The 27,334-nt window shown below is 31.5% G+C and overlaps 2 protein-coding genes and 1 pseudogene across 6 annotated transcripts; 1 reads left to right on the top strand and 2 right to left on the bottom strand.

Moving 5' to 3' along the window:
• Positions 1 to 1,684: 1,684 nt before the first annotated feature.
• LOC133304292 (formin-like protein 8) lies at positions 1,685 to 3,515 on the bottom strand (annotated as a pseudogene).
• A 1,079-nt stretch (positions 3,516 to 4,594) lies between these two features.
• LOC133304307 (two-component response regulator ARR5-like) lies at positions 4,595 to 7,036 on the bottom strand. Of its 5 annotated transcripts, none has more exons than XM_061504317.1 (5): positions 6,791 to 7,036; positions 6,605 to 6,681; positions 6,422 to 6,499; positions 6,162 to 6,232; positions 4,595 to 5,102 (listed from the first exon to the last, which is right to left on the bottom strand). In XM_061504317.1, exons 1-5 carry the CDS (start codon positions 6,942 to 6,944, stop codon positions 4,841 to 4,843), a joined length of 642 nt encoding a protein of 213 aa, XP_061360301.1. In that variant the 5' UTR covers positions 6,945 to 7,036; the 3' UTR covers positions 4,595 to 4,840. The 5 variants fall into 5 exon arrangements, with proteins under 5 accessions (XP_061360301.1, XP_061360299.1, XP_061360298.1 ...); XM_061504315.1 differs by having other exon boundaries at positions 6,162 to 6,235; XM_061504318.1 differs by having other exon boundaries at positions 4,597 to 5,099; positions 6,791 to 7,035.
• Positions 7,037 to 22,653: 15,617 nt separating this feature from the next.
• On the top strand, positions 22,654 to 25,906 carry LOC133304301 (uncharacterized). The gene is made up of 6 exons (XM_061504305.1): positions 22,654 to 23,317; positions 23,778 to 23,829; positions 24,298 to 24,381; positions 25,088 to 25,152; positions 25,263 to 25,415; positions 25,492 to 25,906. The coding sequence occupies exons 1-6, from the start codon at positions 22,676 to 22,678 to the stop codon at positions 25,540 to 25,542; spliced, it is 1,047 nt and encodes a 348-aa protein (XP_061360289.1). The 5' UTR covers positions 22,654 to 22,675; the 3' UTR covers positions 25,543 to 25,906.
• Positions 25,907 to 27,334: the final 1,428 nt, after the last annotated feature.

Genomic DNA, 27,334 nt, shown 5'->3' on the forward strand with positions numbered 1-27,334 from the left:
TTTGAAATGACTGATCTTGGTATGATGCATTACTTTCTTGGCATAAGTGTAGCACAATCAAGTGATGGAATTTTTATTTCTCAAAATAAATATGTGGAAGATATTCTAGACAGGTTTCAGATGAAGGATTGTAATCCTGTGCACACTCCAGTTGAATGTGGCTTGAAGTTACATAAAGATCATGGAGGAAAGAAGGTTGACAGCACCTTCTACAAACAAATTGTGGGAAGTTTGATGTATCTCACTGCAACAAGACCAGACATAATGTATTCTGTGAGTTTAATTAGCAGGTATATGGAAAATCCTACAGAAATACATTTGTTGGCTGCCAAGAGAATCCTTCGCTACTTGCAAGGAACAAGAACTTTCGGGATATTTTACAAGAAGGGTGTAAAATCTGATTTAGTGGGATTTACTGACAGTGATTATGCAGGAGATCAAGATGACAGGAAGAGCATATCAGGTTATGTTTTTATGATTGGTACAGGTGCTATTTCTTGGGCATCGAAGAAGCAACCAATTGTCACTTTATCAAGCACAGAAGCTGAATTTGTTGCTGCTACAGCTTGTGCATGCCAAGCCATTTGGCTAAGGAGAATTCTTGAAGAACTTCACTTCAAGCAAGAAGGAGCAACTTTAATTTATTGTGACAATAATTCTGCAATTAAATTGTCAAAGAATCCAATTTTACATGGGAGAAGCAAGCATATAGATGTGAAGTATCATTTCTTAAGGGATCTTACAAAGGCTGGTATAATTGATCTTATTTTTTGTAGAAGTGAGGATCAAGTTGCTGATTTGTTTACGAAGCCTCTCAAATATGTTGCGTTTCAAAAGCTCAGGGGATTACTTGGCATGTGTTCCATGGAGAAAGTCAAAGGATTTGGAGTAAACTGAATTTTTCAAGAACATCACTTTAAGGGAGGGAATGTTAGAGTCTCTTTGTTTTTTGTCCGTTAGAAAATTCAATGGTCTTTTAAGTTTGATGTAACGGCCATGTGCTGCACTAAAGTTGTTTGATGAGTCTTAACGGTATCATAATGGGTCAGTTTTGGGTAGTATAATGAGTCATTAAGTTAGAGTTTATTTGGGTGTAATGTGTCTCTTAATGTTATGTTTTTCAGTTTTAGTTTCTGATTTATATTAAGTTTGAGTCAGTTTATGAAATTTGTATTCCCTCTTCAAAACATTGTGAGTTATATTTCTGCATCTTAATTTTTCTCTATCAAAAACTAATACAAAATAGATTAAATAAAATAACAGTCGTGGGTTAAGTAAAATAAATATTTTGTTGTTGACTGTGATGTTTGCTGAAGAACAGAAATGTTGGTAATTTCTTTTCTGAAATAGATCATATATTTTCTGTTAGCGAGACCTGTTTGGTGTTGGTTCCTGTTCTTTGCATAAATATGTATGCTGGCATTTCTTTTTAGAACATTAACTTTGATCCTTCCTTGACATCTCCTGAGTTTTGCTTTGTTGGCGGAACAATAAATCCTTGCCTTCTCTCTTAACGTTTACAGATACACACAGAAGATATGGTGGGATTGGAAGACATTAGTTGGGTAGGTTGGACAGTATTACATGCACACACACAAAAAAAAGCTTTTTTCTTTCTTGTTTCTTTTTTTCCCAGGGCAGTCTTGAAATTTTCATTTTGACTGAAAGCCAAAAATAACAAAGCTCACAGCTTCACAAGCTCCATGATCCTTGTCTAATCCTCTCTTTCCACCTTAAGCTCCTCCTCCTCCTCCTCCTCGCATTCCTTTGGGAATCCTTTCATTACCTTAAATCCACCTCTATCACTGTTGTCACAGCATGTTATGAAATCTGTCGAATTTCATTAACATTAGCTTTGAGAGTAGAGCACATACCAATGAAATTCTGATGCTCGATACTGGCTGTTTTCTTTACTTTGGATAACTCATCCCTTAGCCCTTCTAACACTGGTATACCTAGCATTAGATACTCTTTTGTCTGTCTCTTGTTGTATCAGTCTATCTGAATATGGTAATTGGTGTTGCTTATTTCACCAGTGCTTCTGTGAAGGTTGTGCTTTTGATCGATAACTTGTCTTCTTTCATACTGAACTACCTGCTTCACAGTAAAGTGTAGCAAACTAGTCTTCCCATCTGTGCTTCTTACATCAGAAAGCTTTTTAAGGGCGCTTAGGTTGAAACTTTGTGCATTGCCTCTTGAAGTTCCAGCATTTATCCGGTTTCCAGCTTTGAGAATGGCCTCAAGGAATTTCAAAAGCAGACCTCTAGTCTTCATCTCCTTACAACCTATTTCAAGAGTTTGTAGGTGTTCTTTAAGCTGAATAACCTCACAATCATAACTTGAACCGAAAAGCATTGCTTATAAACGAATGAATGCTGTTGGAATTGCTCTCACGATGTAGTAGAGGAATGATTCAGCATCAGCAAGTTTTATGGATTGACACTAAATTGGATGATTTTCACTTGTTCTTCTTGGGTAGGAGCTATCTTAGTGTCTCAATACTGTGTCCTTGGCCATCAAGGAGTGCAACCAGGATTCCCCTGCGAGAAATTGCAAGAGATCTTAGCACAATTGCTGTGTTTTGGGATTTTGAGGGTCCAGAATGAATAATTGAGGTGCTGTGTTGGAGTTGGACTTGGTTGAAGTTGAAAGGCTTTGTTTGTTAGTTGAATATCCAAAGAGTATTTCCATGAGTTCATAATCAAACCTGTAAATGAGATTTGGAAAAAAAAGAAAACCATAAATTATGAAGTTGACAATGGTACAATGCACTGAAGAAAAAGAAAATATAAGGTAGGGATTCATATTAAGGAAGACTAACCAAAAAGAACCATCATTTATCTGATCCCACACTGTTGAATGATCAACATTAACTACAACCTCTTCCCAATATAGAGGCTTCGGCCTTGTTTGGCCAGCACCCTTTCATCTTGAGCTCTCCCCTGTTGCAGCCTCAGTGGTGTTTTTTTATGTTTGGTTTTTTGTTCAGATGCTAATGGGGGTCTTAACGAGGAAATGAAGCCACAGGCCTTTGAAGGTGACACTGCACCTTCCCTATTTATAATGGGAGATGAAGGCCGGATGGGTGCTTTTAGAACTTCCTTTCTTGGAGGGGATGGTTGTGGAGGATGAGGTGGCAGTGGCAGTGGTAGTGATTGAGTTTTCTTCTAAAGAAACACGGGTGAAGGTTGTGGTAGTGAAAGAAGTAGAGGTGGTAACAGATGCGATTGTGGCATGTGGTGTGTCGGTGCTATTGATGCTTAAACTAGCTTAAATTTTTAGATTGAATTGGTTCGTTACATATATTAGAGCTTCTGTGACCATTTGGTTCATAAGTTCTACTCACTGCCCCATTCTATTAAAAATAATGATGCTAAAACTGAATAGGGCAGAGAAGATGCTTGTGATACTGGTTTGATTAGATTCTCATGATCAATCAAGCCTGGACCTCGAGATTCACATAGCAGTGGAACTAGAACCTCCTGAGACTTAAATTGTTTGAATCTTTGGACCATTATCTCTATTCTATTTTCTTTATCATCTTCATAACTTTTGTGTCTGTGGCGTTATCGAGCAAGAGCAGGTTTTTGGACGTAAAAGAAAATCCCAGCAAAATGTAAAGTAGCCGCAGGTGTAGCACCCACAGTCATTGCAGGATTAGGGCCTAACATTGATTAGTCTTAAGGTGGAAGGATTCAAGTGTGCTTTGGTGATATTTTAATGGATCTTTAAGTGATCACAGGCAAGAGATATATCAATATTCCACTGTATAATGCCACTGTCACTGTGATATTCTAATGGATCTTTAGGTTCTGTCCCACCTCGAGAATCTATTGCCAATGTTAAAAAGGCACACAATTGATGACCTTTCTCTCGGTATAATGCTCCTCCGAATGATAATATTAGTTGTGCTTTTTTGCTATAAATGATGCTGTTTCTCAATATTGTAACTTGGAAGGCAACAAGCTTGCATCAGCTGCTGCATTGGGTAAGAAGTTTGTTCACGTCTCAATCTTTAAGGGCATCATCAGTGCTGAGTGCTACTTACTTATTGTACTGATGGTCTTTTGTGCTGATTGAAAATGGCTTGGAAACGCGCATGCTCCTCCAGGGCATTGTCCTAGTCTCTATAGGTAGGTTGCAGTATAATAATGGCGATCCAATTTGGAGTCACTTACAAGCTTCCCACCGGCAAGATTATTTAAATTGGCATAGAAGAGTTTAGACTATGGCCTTAGTTAGGCACGCGGGGTTGGGGTTGGAATTATTGCTGCTAATGCCTAACTATTCGAGATAACAAGAAAACATATAAAGAAAAATGCAAAATAAAAACTTCATATAAAATTATGTAAAATAAAAGGAATTTAGACGTAAGGTAGTGCCAGCATATACGTTTTCTTGTTATATTCAACATTTCATCAGCAGTTCCTTTTGTGTGATTTTCCCGAAACTAGGACTTCATTGAGTATAATAATGTGGATGGTGATAATGATTGAGCATCCCAGGCTCTGCTTTAGTTTTTTTGTTCATTCATATTTTATAAGATTCGGACACTTTGGAAATTAAAAATATAGAAGAGATATTTAAGCAGTTGCAATTAAAAAAATATTGGTCAAAACAACACCCTGTTTTTTAATTTTTCAAAAAAATTGATCTGTTCAGAAGCAAAGTCAGCAAAGAAATCAGCTGCCAAAAAAAAAAAAGGGAGGGGTTCTCATTCCTAATACGAGTACTAACTGTATAGATTTGTGAACAATAGCAAAGCACACTACATGCTTTTGATATGACCATTGGTGTAGCAAAAATGGAGACATATATAGGGCCCAAGATCAATCTCTGATCACAATCTAGACTTCTTTGAGGATAATAATGTGGATGGTGATAATGGTGAAATTACTGATGATGGATCGCATGGATGAGACATTGGTGAGAACATAGTTGATAAAGATGGACTGCAATCATCATCTGATCGTCTTCTTTTGGGAGATCCTTTCTCGCTTTCTTTCATTTCACCTCTCATGATGAAATCTTTTAGGCGTGTTACATCTGACAACTTGACGGGCTTCAACAGAAACTCCTCTGCTCCTTCCTCCAGGCACCTGCTAATTGGTAAACATGAACTATTAAGAAGCATGCCTTGAAAAACTGGCCACTAAACAGAAGCAGAGACTTAATTAATCGTCACTACTGCTAGGTACAGAATACGATGTAATATTTTATTTAAAATAAATTAAATTTCCAATTGATTTATATTACCAAAAGCGCTCAATACTAATACAAATACATGCTTTGTGTAGTTGTTATAAAATGTACAAGAATGTGGCAGTTGTAATGATAAAAGTTGCTGACATGCCTATAAGAAATCTGTAGAATCTGTTGATCATTAGACGAATAGATATATCTGATTTTTAACAAGCTTCAATCATTTCAAGAGTAACATGTTTCCCAAGGCTTGAAATCCAAGCCTATGACACTATTCTGTCTACTATAGTTAAGAGGATTTTGGCCATGTTTTGTTGAGGGGAGGGAAGGATTTGTTATTTTGGAAATTTTGCTTAATAGTTTTGTGCTTACTTAGTTATTTATTGTTTGCTAAACACTAAATAGGGGGACAGAAATCTTAATCACAAAAAAAATTCAAAGTAGCTTTCATATCCATTACGATGCCGGTTGCCAGCCTAGGCCAAAGTGGCAATCTGCAATCCCTTAGAATCTTCCACACTCTCGCCTCCCTAAACCTTATAATTATTCATAATGGTATGATGGCTTACTGCGTTATTAGTGCTAAACATGGCATGGCCTATCACAGTGCCAACCTCGGCCTAAGTGGCCATCAAAGATCTCTAGAGAATTTTAACACTCTTGATTCAATATTATCAGTTCAATATTTGGGATCCACACAAGGGAGATTATGATCTTTACATGAGACAATTTTGATTAGAACCAGGTTAGAAATAGGAAAACTTAAGGAATTCAAGTTAGATGGGATTCATCACTTATGTCCAAATATGCAAGTTTTTCACAGGAAATATCAGATTGCAGATGAAATACGATGGTAATCCTCAATAATTTTCTGGAGAGGTTTGACACTTCATCTTAACAAAGCACAGGCATAATCAACAAACACCATCAAACGAAGTGTAATTTAGTCAAGAGCTTACTTATCAATTCGAGTCAAGATATTCTCCGACGACATGACCACCACTGGAATCTCTCTAAAAACAGAAGACTCCTGCTGAAATTAACACAAGGGAGTAGATTTAAGAAACAACTTCCTCCTTCATACAATTTAAAAATGCAACACAAAAAGCAGAAAAATACAACACAATTCTGTACTCAACTATTACTAACGAAACATTTAACTGTTATGAGCAAGCATCTCTTAATAGATAGAAAACTCCAAATAACACTAAATACCCACCTTGATTTTCTTGAGTAGTTCATATCCAGTCATCCCCGGCATGGAATAATCCGTCATTATCAGATTAACCTTCACACCCTGCAACCGTAACCAATCAAACAAAAACGTTAGCAACCACCATTTCCACGCAACTAACATCATCATCGAATCACAGTTAAGAATCCAAAAGCAAGATTTTCTTACATCAAGCCCTAGAGAACCCTTCTCTCCGTCCAATCCCAAATACTGAAGAGCTCGTGTTCCACTCTCTACAACCGTCACTGATTATTAACAAAACAGTTCCAAAAACATCAATTCCAAATGCAACAACAACAACAACAACAACAAACAAACAAAGTCACAGACACGGGATTTGTTTAACCGAATTACCTTTGCAAGAAGAAATCTTGAGCAAGCGTTCAATTAACTTGCGATCGACGAGGCTGTCATCAACAGCAAGAACGTGCAGCTCGTCTGCACCGGAAGGTGACTCCTCGAACATCTCAGTAAAATTCTGCCTGAAAACTTCGCCGGCGGCAGCCATTAAACTCAACTCAATTGTGCTTTTTTTCTTTTCTTTTGGGTGAGAATAACAAACACACACAACAGAACAGACAGTTACGAGTGAAAATGAAAAACGAAAGAGCGGTGAGGGGTTCTATTTATATGAGAGTAAAAGGAAAGAGCAAGAGGGACGCGTAATAATAAATTAAATAATAAATAAATAAATGGATAAAAAGAAAGAAGAGAATGTGGGGCTGAATTAAAGAAAATAATAAAGTTGAGAGATTCGGAGGATCCAAATCTCAGAGATCTTTGCAAATCCGATTATCCCACCTCCACTTGTCCCTTCTCATGTCAATATCAAAATCAAACTCAAAATCTTACTTTTATCATTTTGTTTTAATTATTTAATTAATAGCCAACGTTGGTCACCGTTATAGGAGGCCGAACGTATCTTGTTTGGGCCCAGTTTTTCTTGTACTTGCCCGGATTTTGACTTGGCTTGGCTATTCCACTTTTCCTTTTTCTTTTTGTTTAAGATGTTGAACAACTCTACACCACAAAATAAAAAAAAGTTTAACAATCTTTTCCTTCTTTTTTTAATTATTTGTTTTTGGGTGGTGTATGGATTAGGATTAAGATGAAAAGAAACAAAAAAAAATTACGAGAAAAATGAGAATATCAGTTAAATGATTTTTTTTTTTAACGTCAAATTCATATGAGATATGCTACGTATAAGTATCATAACGCTCCGTCATCAAGTAAGATAGTTTTTTTTTTTTAGGTTATTTTCATGATGAAATTATGTATTTTTTAGCGCTAGTTATACGGCAGTCCCCGTTCTCTTATAGTTGATGTGTAACATAATAATTTAATAATATATTTAGCACTTTCTGATGTTTAATTCAAATGCGTGGACATTCAATTTAAATATACTCTGATTACAAGGAAAAATGAATATAAAAAAAACTCTCTACTCTCCTGGTAAAATGTGTATTTTAAAAAATCTTTAGAATAAGTACAGAATTGCATATCATATGAGGAGCAAAATTTGCATGAAGATTCGGTACAATAAGATAAGCTTATCAGCAGTATGAGCTTCTAAAGAATAGCAGTGACATTTGCTTGCAATATGTTAAGAATTAATAAATTATTATTTTTATTATTGTTATTATTATCATTATAAAGAAATATTACTCTCACATGGTTCGTAGAAGAGAAGGTGTTAGTTCACGTTGCAACATTACAAATATTTTTTTACAACACTATTTCACATGATGCCCGGTAAAGAATTACATGTAAGGGGGCGTTTGGTTCAGGAAATATTTTTGGAATAGTAGGGAAATGTAATAGATAGAGAAATGATTGGAAAGATAGATAAGTAGGATAGATAGATAAATGTAAAAAAAAATTGTTTGGTGGGAAAAAACTTTACTGAGAAAATTAGGTAATTTTATGAAATCAACAATGCATTAAAAGCTAGATAACCGGTTTTCCGAAAAATTTCACCTTCAAATTGGGTTTCTAAACAGTACGGATATCTATGTTTCTCATAAATTCATACAGATTGAATAGATGAATTTTTGGTGAAAATACGTTGAAACAAACATGGTGTTTCTAAAAACCATACTTGAAAAACATAGATATCCGCTGAAAAGCTCCCAACCAAACACCACCTAAGGGCCTTTTGGTGAAAATAATTTTTTTATTATTGTGAATTATGGGTTCCATAAATATGTTGAGAAAGTTAATTTTTTAAAAATGTGAGCAAAAAATTATTTAGTAAGTCAAAATATTATCCTGATTCTATGTTTGGATTATCAAATATTACTGATAATGTATGTGATTTAAAAAATTATACTGTTAGTGCTAATGGCGTCGTCACCATACTAGTGGAAGAAAATATTACTTGAAGTTTGTGGTGCAGAGTCAAAATATTTTTTTTACCTCTAAAAAATCCTGACGACATTTTGTCTTAAAAAATATTCATAAATTAGAATTTTTGAAAAATCAGATTTTTGAAAAAAAAATTATTAACCCTATATTACACCTGAATAAATAAAATTTTTAATTTTAATTTTCCGCGATGCAAGAAAAATCTCTTTACTAAAAGGACCGTAACGACTTCTTACCGAAGTGAGATGGTAAAAAGTTTTTTTTAAAAAAAAAATAAAATATTTTTATACGTTTCTAAATTTAATTCCAATTTGGTTATATTCCTTCTTCTTTTTCACACTTATTATGTTTTAGGAAGGCGGCGTTTGGGTTTGCCGGCAGCGGTAGTGGGAATAGTGTTATTGAGACGTACAGGATTATATCTTAGGACGATACGTTTACATTTATTACATTACAGGTAGTCCCCACTCCCCACACCACACCCCTCGTATTTTCCTCCGTTTGCGTGAACGGAGATCTCTAATAAAATAAAATAAAAAGTAATATTATATAATAACATATATCGCCATTCATTTGTTTCGTGATTGTTTCTGTCATGGGATTCGCTGCTTCCATAAAAGTTGGCTCGATTTGCTTCGAAGTTTACACTCCATCAAATCCACCTGATCTACCTTTTCATGCTCCATTCACGATGCAACTTATCAAAGTATCTATTAAAATAAAAGGATAGATTATGTTTATAAATTTTCTTTTACAATTTTTTATAAATTATTATGTATTTTAGATAATATATATTCAGAGCAGGTTATATTTATAAAAAAAATTGTTTACAAATTCTTACAAATTACACTATGTTTTCTCGGGAGAACACTGATTACACTATGTTCTTCCGGGAGAACATAGTATAATTTGTAAAACATTTCAAAAAAAATTTGTAAACAGATCCGTCTCCTATATATTCATGTAATATATATTATCCATAATACATAACATAATTTGTAAAAATGTTGTAAGCAAAAAATTTATAAACCTCTTAAACAAATATTATATGAACTAGCTTTTTAAACAAATAGAAATATTATTTCGTGCGAGAATTAAAACTTACGAATATTAAATGTTAATATATTCTCCTGGGAGAACATAGTATAATTTATAAAAAATTTTAAAAAAAATTTGTAAACGCATCTGTCTCCTATATATTCATGTATATATATTATCCATAATACATAACATAATTTGTAAAAATGTTGTAAAAAAAAAATTTATAAACCTCTTAAATAAATATTATATGAACTAGCTTTTTAAACAAATAGAAATATTATTTCGTGTGAGAATTAAAACTTACGAATATTAAATGTTAATTAAGGGAATAAATTTTAAATTTTTCTATTCGAACGGATGACTTCACATTTTTCTATTGTGCTTCCGCGATTTTTAAACCCAAGTAGTTTTACATTCATTCATTCAAACTAGCATAGTTGATAAATTGTACATTTATCTTCACATAAATTAGATAACAGTAAATTTCCACAACATTTAAAATAATATTTGTCCCCACCAAAATATTAATAATAATATTTGTCTCTTTTGATGAAATTCATAATTGGATATTGGGAGGTAACTTTACTTTTTTGCGAAAAGTTGTTCCTTTCAATGCAACTAAATAGATCCGAGTCCTCAAGTCCATCACAAAGAAGCATTTGTCTATTGAGCCATATGACGCGCATTCGAAGTATTATTTTATTTTTTTTACTTGTTTTAATTAACTTGACCTTTAGTAAATTAATATAAATATTACAATTTTATATGTGCGTGTAGTTTGATATCCTTTCAATAGATGCCTTTTCGGGTTTTCCCAAGCTAATACATAGTACATAATAATCAATAGCTTCATTTAATAATTTCAGTTTTTAAGAAAGCTTTGTTATAACATGATATAAGGACTTTTTATAAACATATGTATTATTTGCACTTCTAATAAAAAAATCTAATACAAAAGAGCTATGTTGAATCGACACTGACACAAGATAAGAGATATGACATAATATTTTGATATATTAATTCTAAAAAAATATTAAATTTTGACACGTTTTGATATTATATAATATTTTTAATTTATGTAGTGTATATATATTTAGTATTCAATAATTTAACAAAAAAATAAAACTAAACTTATAATACCTATCAATTTTGCAAAGAGACATAATGTATTCAATATGTTTATATCAAACTCAATAAAATTATAATCGTAATCTAACGAATCTAATAGTTGGAACTCAAAATGCAACACAACGTAACCTTTAAATCTTTTTTGAGTCTTTGCAATGAGTATTGGAGTGTCGGTGAGTGTTAGTAAATGTCGGACAGAACGCGTCGGAATTTTTGAAGTGTCTGTGCTTCATAGCAAAATAGAGCATGATAGTGATGATAGTAATATTTACATTTGATATAATTGATATCTATTTTATATTTATTTTTTTCTGGAAGTTTTTATTTTCGGTAGGAAAATAGATACTGAGGAGATATTTGGTTTACTTTATAATTTTAGGCTTAGTTAATATATTTTTTATTGATAAGTGAAAGCTGACATGTTATTTTATTTTATGTTTTGTTTTATAAATTTTATGAAAAATGTAAAAATAAAGAGATAAAGAATAAAAATAATGTTATATTTTTTATAATTGTAAGTAAAAATAAATTAATTAAAAATGAAAAAAAAATTCTCATGTGTCTTTTAAATAAATGTCGCGATCCATTTGGTTGATATTCTTGAAACCAATCATATCATCTAAAGACCTAGTAAACTTAACGTGATACATGTACCAAAAAAAATACGGCGTGATACAAATTAACACATAAATAATAAATTTTCAAAATTACAAGACACAACACTGTCAAAATAAAACATAAGATTAATCTAATATTAACATAAAAATGCGAATTTTAAATTAAAATAAGTACATTAATGTTTCCTACTTTAAAAATAATCACTGTACATATAATAGCATAATATTACCTATTCAATCATTTCGATAACTTACTTTTATTAATGTAAAAAATCAATTAATGTTAAAATATCAATTAATGTTAAAATATATGGCTTATTGTGCCAAGATATATATATATATATATATATATATATAGGGAAAATGTCTATCATTTAAAAGAACCATCCTTTTAGATGAATGTAGTGCTTTTTTTAAAATTTTAAATTTTAAACTTTTCCCTCCACTCTCTCTCCTCCATAGCTTGTTCCTCTATCTCTCTTAAAGGATATAAGTGTGTGTCCTTTTAAAGGACACACACTTTTCCCTATATATATATATATATATATATATATATATATATATATATATATATATATATATGTGTGGCTTAAAATATAAGTACAAAATCATTTCAAAACGAGTGTTGTAAGTGCGAGGATGTGTAATGTTGCTATTTTGGTAAGTAAATCGATCACAACTCTCTTGGCACTTGGCAGAAACAATCGCTTAGAGGGCGTTTGGTATGAGGGATTCCCGGGAAATTAAATTTTTCTAAATTTTAAATTTTCAGATATTATCGTAAACTGAATGCAAAAATTATATTTTTGAAAATTGAGATTCCCGGACAAATAAAAATTTCTCTTATACCAAACGCCCAGTCAAAATTGGACCCCGTGTCCCTACTTGAGGAATCTCTATGCCTTGTAACTGAATTTTTCACTTATATTAAGACTGTGTTTACATTTTCACTTTTATATTTGTGTACAATATTATTTTATTAAAAAAATTAAATTATGAATTTTTTTAATTTATAAAAAATATTTTAAGAAAGTATTATATATTTGTCTGTTAAAGTAATTTTTAATGTATTGAATGTGATAAAAAATATAAAATTATAGTTTTGGATTGTTCACTAGTTGCCGTGGCCATAAGACTTTTGGCTTGGACTTTTATAGGGTTATTTGATTTGGTTGTTTTTTTGTCCCTAACCCATGTGAAATAGGATCCAATGAAATGGGTTGGTCCATTTTGATTTTTAACTGCTCCGGCTACCATATGCGAAAGCTAGGGGTGTTCGCGGTCTGGGTTGGATCAGTTTTGGAAGCAAAATTCATCTGATCCAATCCCTTCGGTTTGATCATATAATCATTCATTCGGTTTTGATTTTTTTTCAAATCCGATCCGATCCAATGGATGGGATCGGTTTTCGGTTTTTTGAAAATCCTAAAATTTATTTCATGATTATTGTGCAAATAACATCTTTTGTATATATTGGCTTTGTAAAAAAAAAATTGAAATACAAAAGCATTAATAAACTATAATATAATCTTTTTAATTTTGGCAATGAGATATGAAGCTCTACAAAGATAAAATTTTGTTGATAAGATATGACTAGATTTTTTCTTGGGTTTAGTTGATGGGATAATGGGTCTTGGGTTTAGAAATTTGTAGGCTATGATTAGGGAAATAACCAAGTAGGTAGAGAGAAATTAATATATTGGATCGGTTTGGATTGGATCGGTTTTCATCAACCCATCCAAAAACCGATCCAATCCAATTAAAATTTGCGGTTTTTAATCGGTTTTCGGTTTTTCGGTTTTCGATTTATTCGGTTATCGGTTTTTCGGTTCGGCGGTTTGAATCAGTTTGGATCGGTTGATGAACACCCCTAAAAGCTAATAACCTGTCATGAAAACCAAGTCAACAATTCAAATTGGAAGTTTTAATCTTTTAAATTAAATTTCTGTTATATTAATGTTTTATTTATAATTAATTGTTAATTTATTTATATAAAAAAAAAGAGTTTTATAAGAATTATGTTGTAGGAAAAGTGATTGTGTAATGTTATAGAGATTCGTTTTGCGTGCCTTAATTTTTTATTTATTTTTTTGTTTTAAAAAGTGTGAGCCCCACAAAATGTTGTGAGTGTAGGAAAGTTTGTTGTGTTATGTTAAAGGATAAAACGAAACCCAAAAAAAAAATCTTAATAGTATAGTCGCTGAACTCACACAAGTCAATCTTTCTCTTGCGTAAGGATAGATGTATGACAACGGACTAGGATTCTAGGAAGGCTAGACCCAGCTTACTGTGGGTCAATATTTGTGAGTTCAATTCAACTCGAGCGTATTATAGATTGGGCAGGCATCAATTTTAATTTTTTTTAAATATAGTAAATTTAATCTTTACAAAATTTAAATTATTAAGTATTAAGAAACTTAAATGACTTTGTCTGATCTAATAATATTTATATGGGTCCATTTCTTTTTACTGTAGTTGCAAAAAGACTTCTTCTACTATCGATTATAATTATATATTTCGATAAATATATAATTATAATAAGTTTTAATTTTTCTAAAATGAATATAGATAAATTATTTACATTGGCTCTCAAAACAACGTCGTTTCGGGTGGAAAAATTAAAAAATTATAATAAAAAAAGACTATTATAACCCTTAAATAAATTATAATTACAAAAATACCCTGAATTTTGCCTCAAAACGACATCGTTTTGGGCTCAATGTAGATAAGTTATCTAGATTGACGGTAGAAAAAGCGAACCCATTATAACATACAAATTATTTTTATCTCTCTACATGTTAGCCAACAAATTATGAAGAGAGAGAAAAAATAACTTTAATATTATAACTATATATTGCATAGAGTACATAGTTATAATTGATGGAAGAAGATGATTTTTTGCAACAACATAAGAACTAGACATATATATGGGAAAAAAAATTCTCAAACAGTTTAGATAAGTTTATCTACGGCTACCCAAAAACTACGTCATTTTATTTATTTATTTTCTTGTATTAATTGATTCTCCTTTGAATGATTATGATTTCCTTTTTCTCTCTATTCCTTTATCACCATTGATCCATCTTTCTACGGTTATGATTTAGTAGTCAGAGATAAGATTATCTCAAGCAGCTTGAGAAACGATAAGCCATATATATATATATATATATATATATATATATAGGTCTTTTTATAATTATAATTTAATTCAATTATATATATATAGGTCTTTTATAATTATAATTTATTTCAGAGTTATAATTGTTTTTCTTATTATAATTTTTTAAATTTCCAACTCCAAAACAATGTCATTTTGGGAGTGAATGTAAATAATTTATCTACATTCACTGTATAAAGTAAAAACATTGAAGCCATATGTGTGTGTGTGTGTGTGTATGGTTATATTTATCTTATTCAACATGAGATAAACTAAATTCCTACACACACATAATAAAGGTGGGTCCCACATTTATTTTTTTCTCTCCAATTAATTGTGGGTCCCTATTATAATTTTATTTTACTAACATAAGATAATAAATCTCCAACAAAATAAGAAAAATATTTCCTATATATATATATATATGTTTGTTTGTCTTTTTAAATTATGGTCATTTTAATAAAACTAATATTTTTATTTAAAATTTAAATAAATAATACTCACTTTCTCCCTCCATGATTTTTATTATGTATCTCTCTCTCTCGTTTAAAATGACACAATTCTATGACTTTTAAAAGGACAAACACCAAACTCATATGTATATATATATATATGGGGCATGATATTTTTATATTGATGTAAGAATAAAAATTCTTACATCAAGATTTGTTTCTATCTAACTACCGTTAAATATAAATGAGATAAACAATCAAGATTAAGAGTGTAACTTACATTATTGTGTGAATATATATACATATATATATATATATTACAGTGAATACATACAAGTTATCTGCACTGAGCTCAAAATGATATTGTTTTGGGGCAATAATTAAGGTATTTTTGTAATTATAATTTATTCTAAGTTTATAAATTATCTTTATCATTATAATTTTGTAACATTTCAACTCAAAATGATGTCATTATATATATAATAAAAAATATTTCTCCAGTAACTTGAGATAAGTTTATCTAGTCACTCCAAAACTACGTCGTTTTGTTTATTTATTTCTTTTTATTAATTGATTCAACTTTAAATGGTTATGATTCCTTTTTTCTCACTCTTCCTTGGTGATTGGGTTGGTTGTAAATGTGATAAAAAATTTTGGTGGTAAGTATATCATTCCCCATATATATATGGGGTTTACATTTCTGCAGCTGTTGTACGTGCAGCAATCAAATACTTGCCATGTATATACTTGAAAGCATTAAATGCAGGAATCATAACCATAGAAAGGATAAAAGCATTAAATGCAGGAATCATAAACATACAAAGGATGAAAGCATTAAATATGGAAAATTATAACCATATACATGTCGTTGTTGTACTTGTATGTAAAGTGGCTGCAGAAATAATTTTACCTATTTATATATATATAGGGAAAAGTGTTTATCATTTTAAATGACAGAAAGTTATGTCATTTTAAGAGAGATACAGACACAGAAAATTTGAATTTTAAATTAAAAAAAACCACTCACTTTCTCTCTTCCATGATTTCCGTTTTTCTGTGTCTATCTCTCTCCTAAAATGACATAACTTATGTCATTTAAAATAACAAACACCAAACCCATATATATATATATATATATATATATATATATATATATATATAGCTTATCGTTTTATATATATATATATATATATATATATAGCTTATCGTTTCTCAAGTAGCCGGAGATAACTTTATCTCCAACTACTAAATCATAACCATACAAAGATGGATCAATAACGATAAAGGAAGAGATACAAAAAGGGAATCATAACTATTTATAGATGAATCAATTAATATAAGTAAATAAATAAACAAAACAACGTAATTTTTTTATAAACAAAGATAAATATATCTCAAGCTGCTAAAGAAATATTTTTCTCATATATATATATATATATATATATATATATATATATATATATATATATATATATACGTATACATATTTCTACAGTCACTTTAGATAAGTTTATCTGTCATTACTCAAAAACTACGTCATTTTGATTAATGAAGGGTGTTTCTGTAATTTTAGGTGAATTAATGAAGGGTGCTCGAGTAAAATTCATATGATAAAAAATAATTACAAAAATACTCTTCATTAATTCACATAAAATTACAGAAACACTCTTTATTAATCAAAACGACGTAGTTTTTGGGATAACTGTAGATAACCTTATTTAAGGTGACTGTATAAATGTTTACCATATATATATATATATATATATATATATATATATATATATATATATAGGGAAAAACTATTCTTATGTTGCATAAGATACATTTTCTCTCCTACACACCCTTCGATAACTTTGCCACCTTTTTTCTGGTGGTGGAGCCCACAAATTTGTCTCTATGACATGAGATAACTATCTCCTTTAACATGAGATTATTAAAACTCATATATATATGGGGGAAAATGTTTCTGCAGTTAATGCAGATAAATTATCTGCATTTATTTCCAAAACGACGTCGTTTTGTTATTGAAATTTTAAAAAATTATAAATATAACGACTATTATAACCCTGAAATAAATTAGAATTACAAAAACATAATGATTTTCGCCCCAAAACGACGTCGTATTGGCTTACTGTAGATGAATCCATATATATATATTCAGACTTAAGTTTTGTTAATTAAATCTATTAAATTCGAACTTAGTTCAGTTAGTTGGATAGTTTTAGCCGAGAAATAGTTATATTCCGTGTTTTTTGGAAAAAGAAATAAAAGATGCTTAAATTGGATAATTTTAACTATATTGAAGAGTGGATATTAATTGGATAAAATAATAGATATATTTATCAAGCCGGGGTCTATAGATATCAATTTCTTCATAAAAAAATATATAATATTTAATTTTTTCCAATCAATATCTTGCTAGATATCCTAAACTAATATATACAAAATGTCTGGTAAGGTGCGTGCAACACTAGCAGCACTAGATAACTGTATTGTACAAAAAGTATGTCAATCTTTATACAGAGACATAAATATAATATAAATAAAGGGTTAAACTAATTTCATGTTGCATGAAAGAATATGTCTTATGTTGTGACAAATTTAATGTGGGTCTCAATAAAAAATAAAAAGTAAAAAAAAAAATAGGGTTTTGATTTTCTCATGCGATAGAAGAAAAATTTCTCATATTGCACGAAATCGAAGAGTCACTGGTAGGAAAAAACAATTCTCCTACGACATGAGAAAATGTTTTCCCAAAAAAATAATTAAGATGAGATTCACTTTAATTTTGTTACATCCACGTAAGAGAATTATCTCCTACTACATAATATTAGTTTAGCCCATAAACAAAATGGCTATGGATAGGAATGTTAAACGAACCAAAGGCCTTTGTCTCGGCTCGTGAAGGTCTGAGCTTACATGTATAAAATTGGTTGTTGCACCATGTTTGAACTTGTATAAAAGCTCGTTTAATAAAATGCCTCAGACTCCAATTCAAAAGCTCGGCCTTAGAGCCTCACAGGCTGACCTAGTATATTATTATTATTATTATTTTATACTTCTTGGAATAGCTCTCTCTTTCTCCTCAATTTATTTCACCTCATTTTATGGTTAAAAAGACTTTTTGAATAATTTTGTTCTATTTTGTGCTATTTGGATATACATTGAATTTATGAATATTTATAGAATTACTAGTGTTGTTGATTGTATATCTTGTTTGGATAAATTTTTGTTGTCATATTATTTTTAAAGAGGCGAAACCAGACTTTTATTTTTTGTAAACGAGACATGCCACAGACCGATAATTATGTTTATAACAAGTAACAGACTTGGTCAGTCTGACACATTTAAACACAATTTTAACCTTTTAAGATCAAAGTTCGGCTCGTTAACACCCTGGCTATGGATACCAACACTTTTCACATTTTAAAAACCCCAAAAGGAATCATTTTATTTTTTAATTTTTTTATTAGACGAGGGATATAACTTTACTACGTGATCCTTCTATGTGGATTTGTAGAAGTAAAAAGGACAGGATCAAGTTTGATATACCCCAGCGACTCCAGTACGTGAGCTTTTATCGGCCATTAACTATTATAAATTGATTCCTCTTGTTTTGCAAACAAGAAGAAGAAATATATGCAAAAAGCATATCTTCCTTTAAGACCTAACTTTCTCAAAATGATAAAAAAAAAAAAAAAAAAAAAAAACACTTTTTTTTCGAATGTGAGATAAGCCTAGAGCCCTAGACAACTCAAATGATAAAGTGAATGATAATTTAAATGAAAATTGTTTAAATTTCAACAACTACGTGCTTCATATGGGTTATAAAAACTTGAAAATAAACCTGGTATTCATCGATATATTATATTTTGTATACTTTTTGTTTTGAATATTAATTTTAAAAGAAGTTAACCTTCAGGCATTGGCAGACCCACATTGGGGCAATTGTCTGCAAGTGCACACAGAAATTTTTGAAGATTTTTTTTTTTTTGAAGAAGAAGAAGACCATGCAGGTACCATGGCAATGGGAGAAATGCATCTATGAACTTTGAAGGGAAACGTGTATGTTGTTATTATACGTCCTGTGATCGTTACTAGTACTTACTGAAAACCTTTCCCTAAGGTGTGAGGTAAATTACCAAATTTTATGTCATTTATTCTAGGAAAAAATATTTGTTTTTTTAAATGACATAACTTATATCCTTTCACTCTCACAAAGAGGTGAGATTCGCACATTTATATCTCTCTCTCCTCTTTTATCTATTTCTTTCTCTCACTTAAAATGACACAATTTTACATCCTTTAAAATGATACATGTTTTTTCCTTTATTATATCCATGCATTGAGTTTCATTATCCACCATTTTATGTTATGCTTTGCAGAAAGTGGTATTTAGAAATGTAAACACACAACCCAATTTTTTTTTGCCTTGGGAATTTTGGTCAAGATCATAGACTGTTTGATTCTTCCTTACGCTAAAGGAAAATTAACATGCATCCTTGTTGATCTTACATAGTTTTTGATGCGGTGAGTACTTAAATAAAAGACTTTCTTCTTAATTAGCAGTCTAGCCCCTTCACCACTGACTCCAGGTATGGCTTATGTGTTTCTTCCCAATTGGCTCGAAGCTGCCACATTTTTGTTGAGATTGTATATACATCTTTTCGTTTGATTAACAATTTATTGCTTCTTCAAAGTTTTTTAGAATAATGATTTCTTTTGCAAAATTTAGAATATTAAATTATTTTTTGAAATATTATTGGCATTAGTTTGATCTACGAATAACAATCATTAAATGATATCAATTTGGTCACATTTCTTTTAAAGTGATGGAATAATATTTCAATAACGAGATTTCAAAAAACTCTCTAACACCATAATAGTCTTTGGGCCCACTTTCTCATTGACAAGTATGGTAGGAACAATGATCCTAAGCGCAACTTTGTAGCCAAAAATAGCACTTTATCTTTTTAGATAAAAAATTTATAAGACCCGGAATAAGATGTCTCAACATTTAAAATGAGAGGTTGGAAATGGCAACTCTATTTTTTTCTAGCCTAATAGCTGAGGAGGTTGGCAAAGTAGTTTATTTGACATTGCCTCTACCAAACCTCCTCAATCTGACCTTGTTCTCAAAGTTAGCGAGATTGTGGAGACAACAACGGGAGATTGGAATTGAACTTATATCTTAGTCTTTCTTGATAACGCAACCCTTTCTAGATTGAGAATTATTGTTCCCCCTGTTGATAGAGACGTTGTTGATTGTTTAAAGTGGAAGAGAAACAGTCTTAGTAAGTCACTTGTGAAAGAATGCTTACTGCCATCTCACTGAAACTAACACCAACGCTGATAAGCTTTGGTCCTCCATCTGGCAGTGGAAAGGACCTTATAGGATTGCAGTTTTTCTTTGGATGACTTGTTTAAACAAGTTCCCTGATAGAGACAGAACTTGCCTTTGGAGTATGGGTGATCAATTTTGTCATTTTTGCCACAACTTCCCTGAAACAATCATCCACACGCTTTGTGACTGCAGTTTTGCTAGAAATATTTGGGAAAATTGGTTTGCTGGAATCATTCCTAGTGATTTATTCTCCTTAGAATGAGAGGCTTGGTTCAAACTCAGTCTCCTTCAGTTTATCTCTATCTTTTTTTTGGCTTTCTTGGAAAGAGATTTTTTATGTGACTTGTTGGTTTCTTTGGAAATGGAGAAACTCTATTATTTATGAGGGGAATTTTTCAATGCCTTAGGACCTTAATACCATATTCTCATGTATTTGGCTGATATGAAGAAGTGATGTGGAGCCGCTCCCTTTACTGTTAACTCTGACCTACCTAGCTCTTTTTGCATTTCAGGGAAAATTTCTCGCCATTTTATCTCTAGACTGTTTGTAGATGGAGCTTTCAATTTTATTAGCAACAAAGGGGCATGTGGTGGTTTCATTTGTTTTTTATCTGGAGATTGGAAGGGTGGTTTTGCCTTTAATATTGGCCCTTGCCCAACCTTAGAAGTGGATTTGTGGGATTTACTTAAAGGTTTGAGTCTTACTAGTAATATGAATTGCTCTAATCTCTGAGTTTTGTGATTCAAATGATGTTTTATTGTGTTTAGAGACCCAGTCTGTTCACTGTGGTTACTCTTCTCTGATAAATCACATCAGAAGTGCTGCCCAGTTACTTGGATGCCTTCACCAAGACTTCATTCCCAGAGAGCTCAATGCGTGTGTGGACGGTTTAGTTAAATTTGGTTTTTCTCTACAAACTGAAGAACTGTTTTTTTTTTCCTCTCCCTCTGCTAGTATTCTTCCTTTTTGGAATATAACTAGATCTAAGATGATGATGGAACATGTTGTTTCTGACGTGCAAGATCTCACTTTGTAGTTTTTCTTTGGGCTTTGCCCTCCCTTTTTATCAAAATAAAAATAAAAAAGTTACTTCTAAATCTGACTCGAGGATACCAAAAAAAAAAAAAAAATTACTCCAATTTTGACTGCTACATATATAAAAGTGGATGGGTCTTATTTTTTCAATTTTTCTTTTCTTTTCTACGCACTATTTTGTATGTCTAAGAGGAACATTAACTCGTTTGTTAATTAGTTCTTTTTTTTTGGTATCTTGTAATTAGTTCTATATTAATATGTTATATTATTCATCTTATAACATAATAAAACCGATAAATTTTTTAATAGATATTTAGAGTTTAAAAGATTTAACTTATTAACATAAATAAATAAAAAATAAAACTTTTACACCCAAGAATAAAAAAAAAGAATAAAATATCTAATGCTCACTAAAATAATGTTGATTTGGGTTGAAAAAATGAAAAAATAAAAAAATATTATTATTATAATTCTAGAATAAATTAAAATTACAAAAATACATCATAATTTTCGCTCCAAAACAACGTCGTTTCGTTGAATATTAGTCAAAATTTTACAAAGTAATTTTAGAAAAATCGAACCCATAAAAAAATCATCTTCTACACATATAAAAATATGGAATCCATATTTTTTTTTCTCTCTCTTCTTTATATCACTTCACATTGGGCTTATATAATTTTAGGGAAAAGTGTCTATACATTTAAATTACACAACTTACATCCTTTCACTCTCACAAAGAGGTGGGACCCACAACTTTATTTTTTTTGTCAACTCTCTCTCCTCCTTTATCTATCTCTTTCTCTCTCTTAAAATGACACAACTTTACATCCTTCAAAATTATACACACTTTTCCCATAATTTTATGTGTATATAAGAAATAAAATTATGTGGTACAAAGAAATAATAATCTATTAAAATTAACATGATCATGTTTTTCACTACTAAGTATAATTTTTATTGATTACCAAAAAAAAATAAATAGAATTTTTATTTAAAAAAGAAAAAAACCAAAAATGAATTTTTGTTACTTACTTTTGTTGGGGTGTTGGGATATATTCAGATCCGCGAAGAGTGAACATCGAAGAAAAGCGAAAAGAAAGATGGAAGAAGAGAAGGCTGCAGCATACTATGACGAGCTTACCCGAAAAGGTGAAGGAGCCGCCAGGTTCAAGCAAGGCCTCGGTTTTTCGGCCTCCGCATCAAACGACGACGTTCCCAAACCCGGTTCAGCTCTCGTTTCTTCCTCTTCATTCCTGTCCAAATTCGTCAAAGCCTCGAGCCCTTCCAAAGCATCGGAGTCAGACAAGCAAGCGCATCTCCAATCCATTCAGAACAAGCTCAAGAAAAAACCCTCTTCCGAATCTAGGGTTTCTGAGAAAACCAACCACGGTTCTTCTTCAAGCAGAGTGAGGGATAGCGATAGAAGTAGAAGGCGAAGCAGAAGCAGAAGCAGAAGCACGAGCAGAGATAGATACAGGGAAAGGGGTAAGGAGTCGAGGAGGCGAAGCAGGAGTAGAGAGAGATACAGGCATAGAGATCGAGATAGAAGGAGAAGCAGAAGCGATTCGGATGAGGATAGAGATAGGCGGCGAAAGGAAAGAGAGAGAGGGAGACGAAGGAGTAGAAGCGTTTCTCCTCGTCAACAACGAAGGTCGGAGAATAGAGGTAAAGTGAGTGAAATGGGGAAGGGGAAGAATGATGTGGTTGATTATGCGAAGCTAATTGAAGGTTATGATAATATGGTACGTTCACGGCCTTCAATTTCATCATGAATTTATTTTATTTTTATTTTTTTGTTTAATTATTTTTTTGTTGCCATGGTCTGGATAGAAAAACGGTGTATTTTCACGTTATGGAATAGGGCTAGTTAATGCATGATTGGGTTTTGATGTTCAGAATAATAAGCTGAAACAGAATGAATTTTGTTTAAGCTGCATTCTCTAGCGAGTCATTATAGTGGTGAATACAGGACTCAGTTTGTGTTATGCTTTTATATTTCAATTTGAATGAATATGCCATGTCAAACTGATTCTCTGAATGATGTGAGTAATGGACTTACTGTTTTATAATTTGTAATTAATGTTTTAAATCCCCACTATGTTATCATTAAAAAAAGGGGGGCTGTGAAGTCATTAGGATTTTTCAATTTGAGATGTTACTCTTTCATGAGTCATGAGCACCTATCTTTGCTATTATCAACAGTCATCTGCGGAAAGAGTCAAAGCCAAGATGAAGCTTCAACTATCTGAAACTGGTAAGTCTATACATGGAAAACTTGGGTTTGTTTGGTTTAAAAAAAAAGTTTTTTGTTTTCATTTCCTGTTTTCAAAGATTTGTACTGGAAATGATGAAAACAACATTTCCTTAAACCCTATTTCTGGCATTTCGTATACACCCTGCTTTCACCATTTCCTGAACAAAAATTTGAAAACAGTAAATGAAGTGAAAACAGGGTGGAAATTTTGTAATTATTTGTGAAAACCGGAAATGGAAACAGAAAAGATTTTCTTAATCCTAGTAGGCCCGTAATTTTTGGGTTGCATTGTCTCCTTGTCTTATCTTCGGGTGGTATGATCATTAGGTATCAGAAACTGAATTAGGTTGCTACTATCTAGTGAGATATATCGGGCTAGGGATTGTGAAAAGTGTTTTAATTATTTCATACTTGAAGTGTGTATAGAAATAATTTTTGCAATTTTTCTTTGGATATTTTTCAATGTAGCTGCACAGGATTCAGGAAAAGGTGTTGGCTGGGAGCGATTTGAGTTCAACAAGGATGCCCCTCTAGATGATGAGGAAATTGAAGGTCAGGCTTGTTTGGCAATATTGTTATTCTAAATAAATTTGTGGGATTGCATTCCCTTGCTACTCATGAATTCTTCAGTTTTATCCTCTCTGTTTTTAATTCCTCCATGGAGCTGTAAGCACAATTTGTTTTGTTAGTTGGTTGTTCTCCTTTCTTAGAAAGAGTCATTAAAATACTTACATCATGTAAAATTGTCATTTCTATATAGATATTTTTTTTTAAAAAAAAAAAAAAAAGAGCGAGCCTGAAGCAGTGGTAAAGCTTCTCCTTTGTAACTGAAATTGTTCGAATCTGGGAAATAACCTCTTTGCAAATATGCAAAGGTAAGATTGTATACAAGAATTACCTCATCCCTACCCTCACTAGTCGGGATTTAATAGGGAGTTTAGATTTATTTATTTATTTACTTTTAGATAGACTTTTTTTTTGTCTCCTTGTGGTTTTCCTGGTAATGTAATTAACATAGTTTCCATATTAGAGTGAATGTTTATGCATTTTGTTGCATGGAAATTAAAGTGAAGCCTTGTCAATTTAACTCAATATCGACTGCTTAAATATATGCTTGTCAATAATTATACTTGTAAATTATTTGTTCGTATGCTTACAGCTTATTAATAGTTACACTTTTGCTTGTAATTGACAATGAGTAATAGGGGATTTGGGTTCAACTTAATATAACTGAGTGTACATGACCACCTATCTGCAGTTGCTGAAGATGATGCATCCTTGGTCAAGCACATTGGCCAGAGTTTCCGATTTTCTGCTGTTGAGGTGTCCTCTCATCTTTATGCGCTCGAAGTCAATTTAGTTCCTTGATGATGTACATGCCTGATCTATGTTTTGGAAGACTTAATTCAAATTTAATTCATATTGTTACGTAGGCAAGAAGGGAGGAACAAATCCAAGCTGCTCATGAGGAAGCTATGTTTGGTGCTACAGCAGTTCCGCCTCCCACAAGTACAGACAGCGAGCCTGAAAGGGAGAGCGAGGAGGTTGATAAAAAAGGCCTTGTTACAAGCCTTTTAAATGAAACAGTAAGTGATTTCTATGTCACAATGCACATAGATAAGTGTGACCAATAATTTAGGTAACCCGTGTATTTGGTTTCAGGTGCTAGCCAAGCGAAAAGGGTCTTGGCGTGATCGGGTTCGTAAGGCATAGAATTTGCACATGGAAGTTGATGCTGCTGACGGAAAAGCGGACCAAATGTCACATGGAGTTTAGAACTTAGTCTTTGGATTTTGCAGCTGGAATTACTGTGCAAATTTGCTGGTTAGTATATGGGGTGTGGTGGGTGGGCTCTAACCATGTATACAGCTTGTATCTAGTTCCTATGCAACTGCCATTATATTTGCAAGCATATATCACTAGTAAGGCAGGCTATTTGTGCTAATATTTATCATTTGAAAAAGAGGAAGCGGGATGTTTGAAAATTTGTTTTGTCTTTTGTCTGTTAGTTTCAGTGCAAATTTTAGAGGGAAAGCTACCTTGTACTTGTAGAATAGTTTTAAACAAATACCGTTTTACACCCATCACCTTAGATTTGCATAGTATTCAGCACCTTATTAAAATTGGTTTTTTCTTTTTTTTTGTTTTGTTTTTGGGTGTGTTTAAGTATTTTGAGTGGGGAGGAAAATTTCCAAAATTTCCTTTCTAGTTAGTAAACCCCTTCAAGTCGATGATAAAATAATTTCATTTTGAACTTCGTCGTTTTAGTCAATTGTAGTTGTGAATCTGTTATTAATTTAAAGTGCCACTTTTTGTACCCTAAAAAATTGTCTCTCTAAATCACAGAATGTTCTGGTTTAGCATGTGTACCAAATGGTATATATTGCCAATATTGGTAAGGTGCTGTTGGCATTAATCTAAAGCATTTTTGAAATTTATCATTTAGCAAAATAGCTGGCGTTATCATCCATTTTTTTTCGCACATCACAGTTGTTACTTTTTTTCTTTTTTTAAAAAATAAGTTATGTGTTGAAATGCATGTATTTTTTCAATTTTATCATAAAAAAGTGGTTTAAGCAAAATATAATGAAATAAATAACATTTTTGTTGGCTCAAGTAGCACAAATGCAATTGTCTTTTGACAAATCTATTGATTTTTGTTAACGTGTTATCATAATATAAGTTAAGAAATTTTAAATAAAAATTATTAATTGCAAAATATATAATATCTCAAAATTTGTAAAAATATCTAATATTTTTAAGTAATTAATAAATGATAATAAATAATTTTTACTATTTAATAATACATTTTAACAAAAATAACGCTTTTATTTATGCATCAATTAAATGCTTGAGAGTGAGAAAATCCCCACGTAATGGGCTACTTGTGGAACATATGATTAGGAAGAAAGACAACGAATGGAGTAGGTAATTAATATTCTTATGAAATCAATTTCTTTAGGTATTGTTACTTAGGATGGGCAAAGGAAATGGATAACAAATTAGACAAGTAAATTATGATCAACAAATTTGAAGTTAAATATGTTTAAATATAGAGAATACTTATACAAATGAGAAAAATGTTAAACTCCTAGTTCGGTCACAACCACGATGACTTATGTCCAACCTTCAATCACTACAATGGTTGTTCCATCATCAATCAAGTTTAAAAGGTGCTTGAACAAATTACTACAACTTCTGAGATTTTGGTTCTTGATCACCTTACGCTTTCACCCAAATTTCTAAGGCAATGGGCTACCTATCCAACACTTAAGTATCTAATACGAAAGTGTTTAAGAATAATCAATTATTCTCAAAATACATATTATACAAATTGAAGGCTTGTATATGTTGATAATATCACAAGAATGATGCTCAAGTGTTTTAATGTTCAATAAGAGAGAGAATCAACAATAAATGTGTTTGATTCAAGATAATAATCGAAATAGTTTTATGATCAATGAAACAATGATTAAGAGAGATTGGAGGCATAATAAATAAGTAT

Source organism: Gastrolobium bilobum, unplaced genomic scaffold (genome assembly GCF_033153095.1).
Source record: "Gastrolobium bilobum isolate Gb01-03AN ecotype WA unplaced genomic scaffold, APGP_CSIRO_Gbil_v1 utg4007, whole genome shotgun sequence".
In the NCBI taxonomy this organism is placed as follows: domain Eukaryota; kingdom Viridiplantae; phylum Streptophyta; class Magnoliopsida; order Fabales; family Fabaceae; genus Gastrolobium; species Gastrolobium bilobum.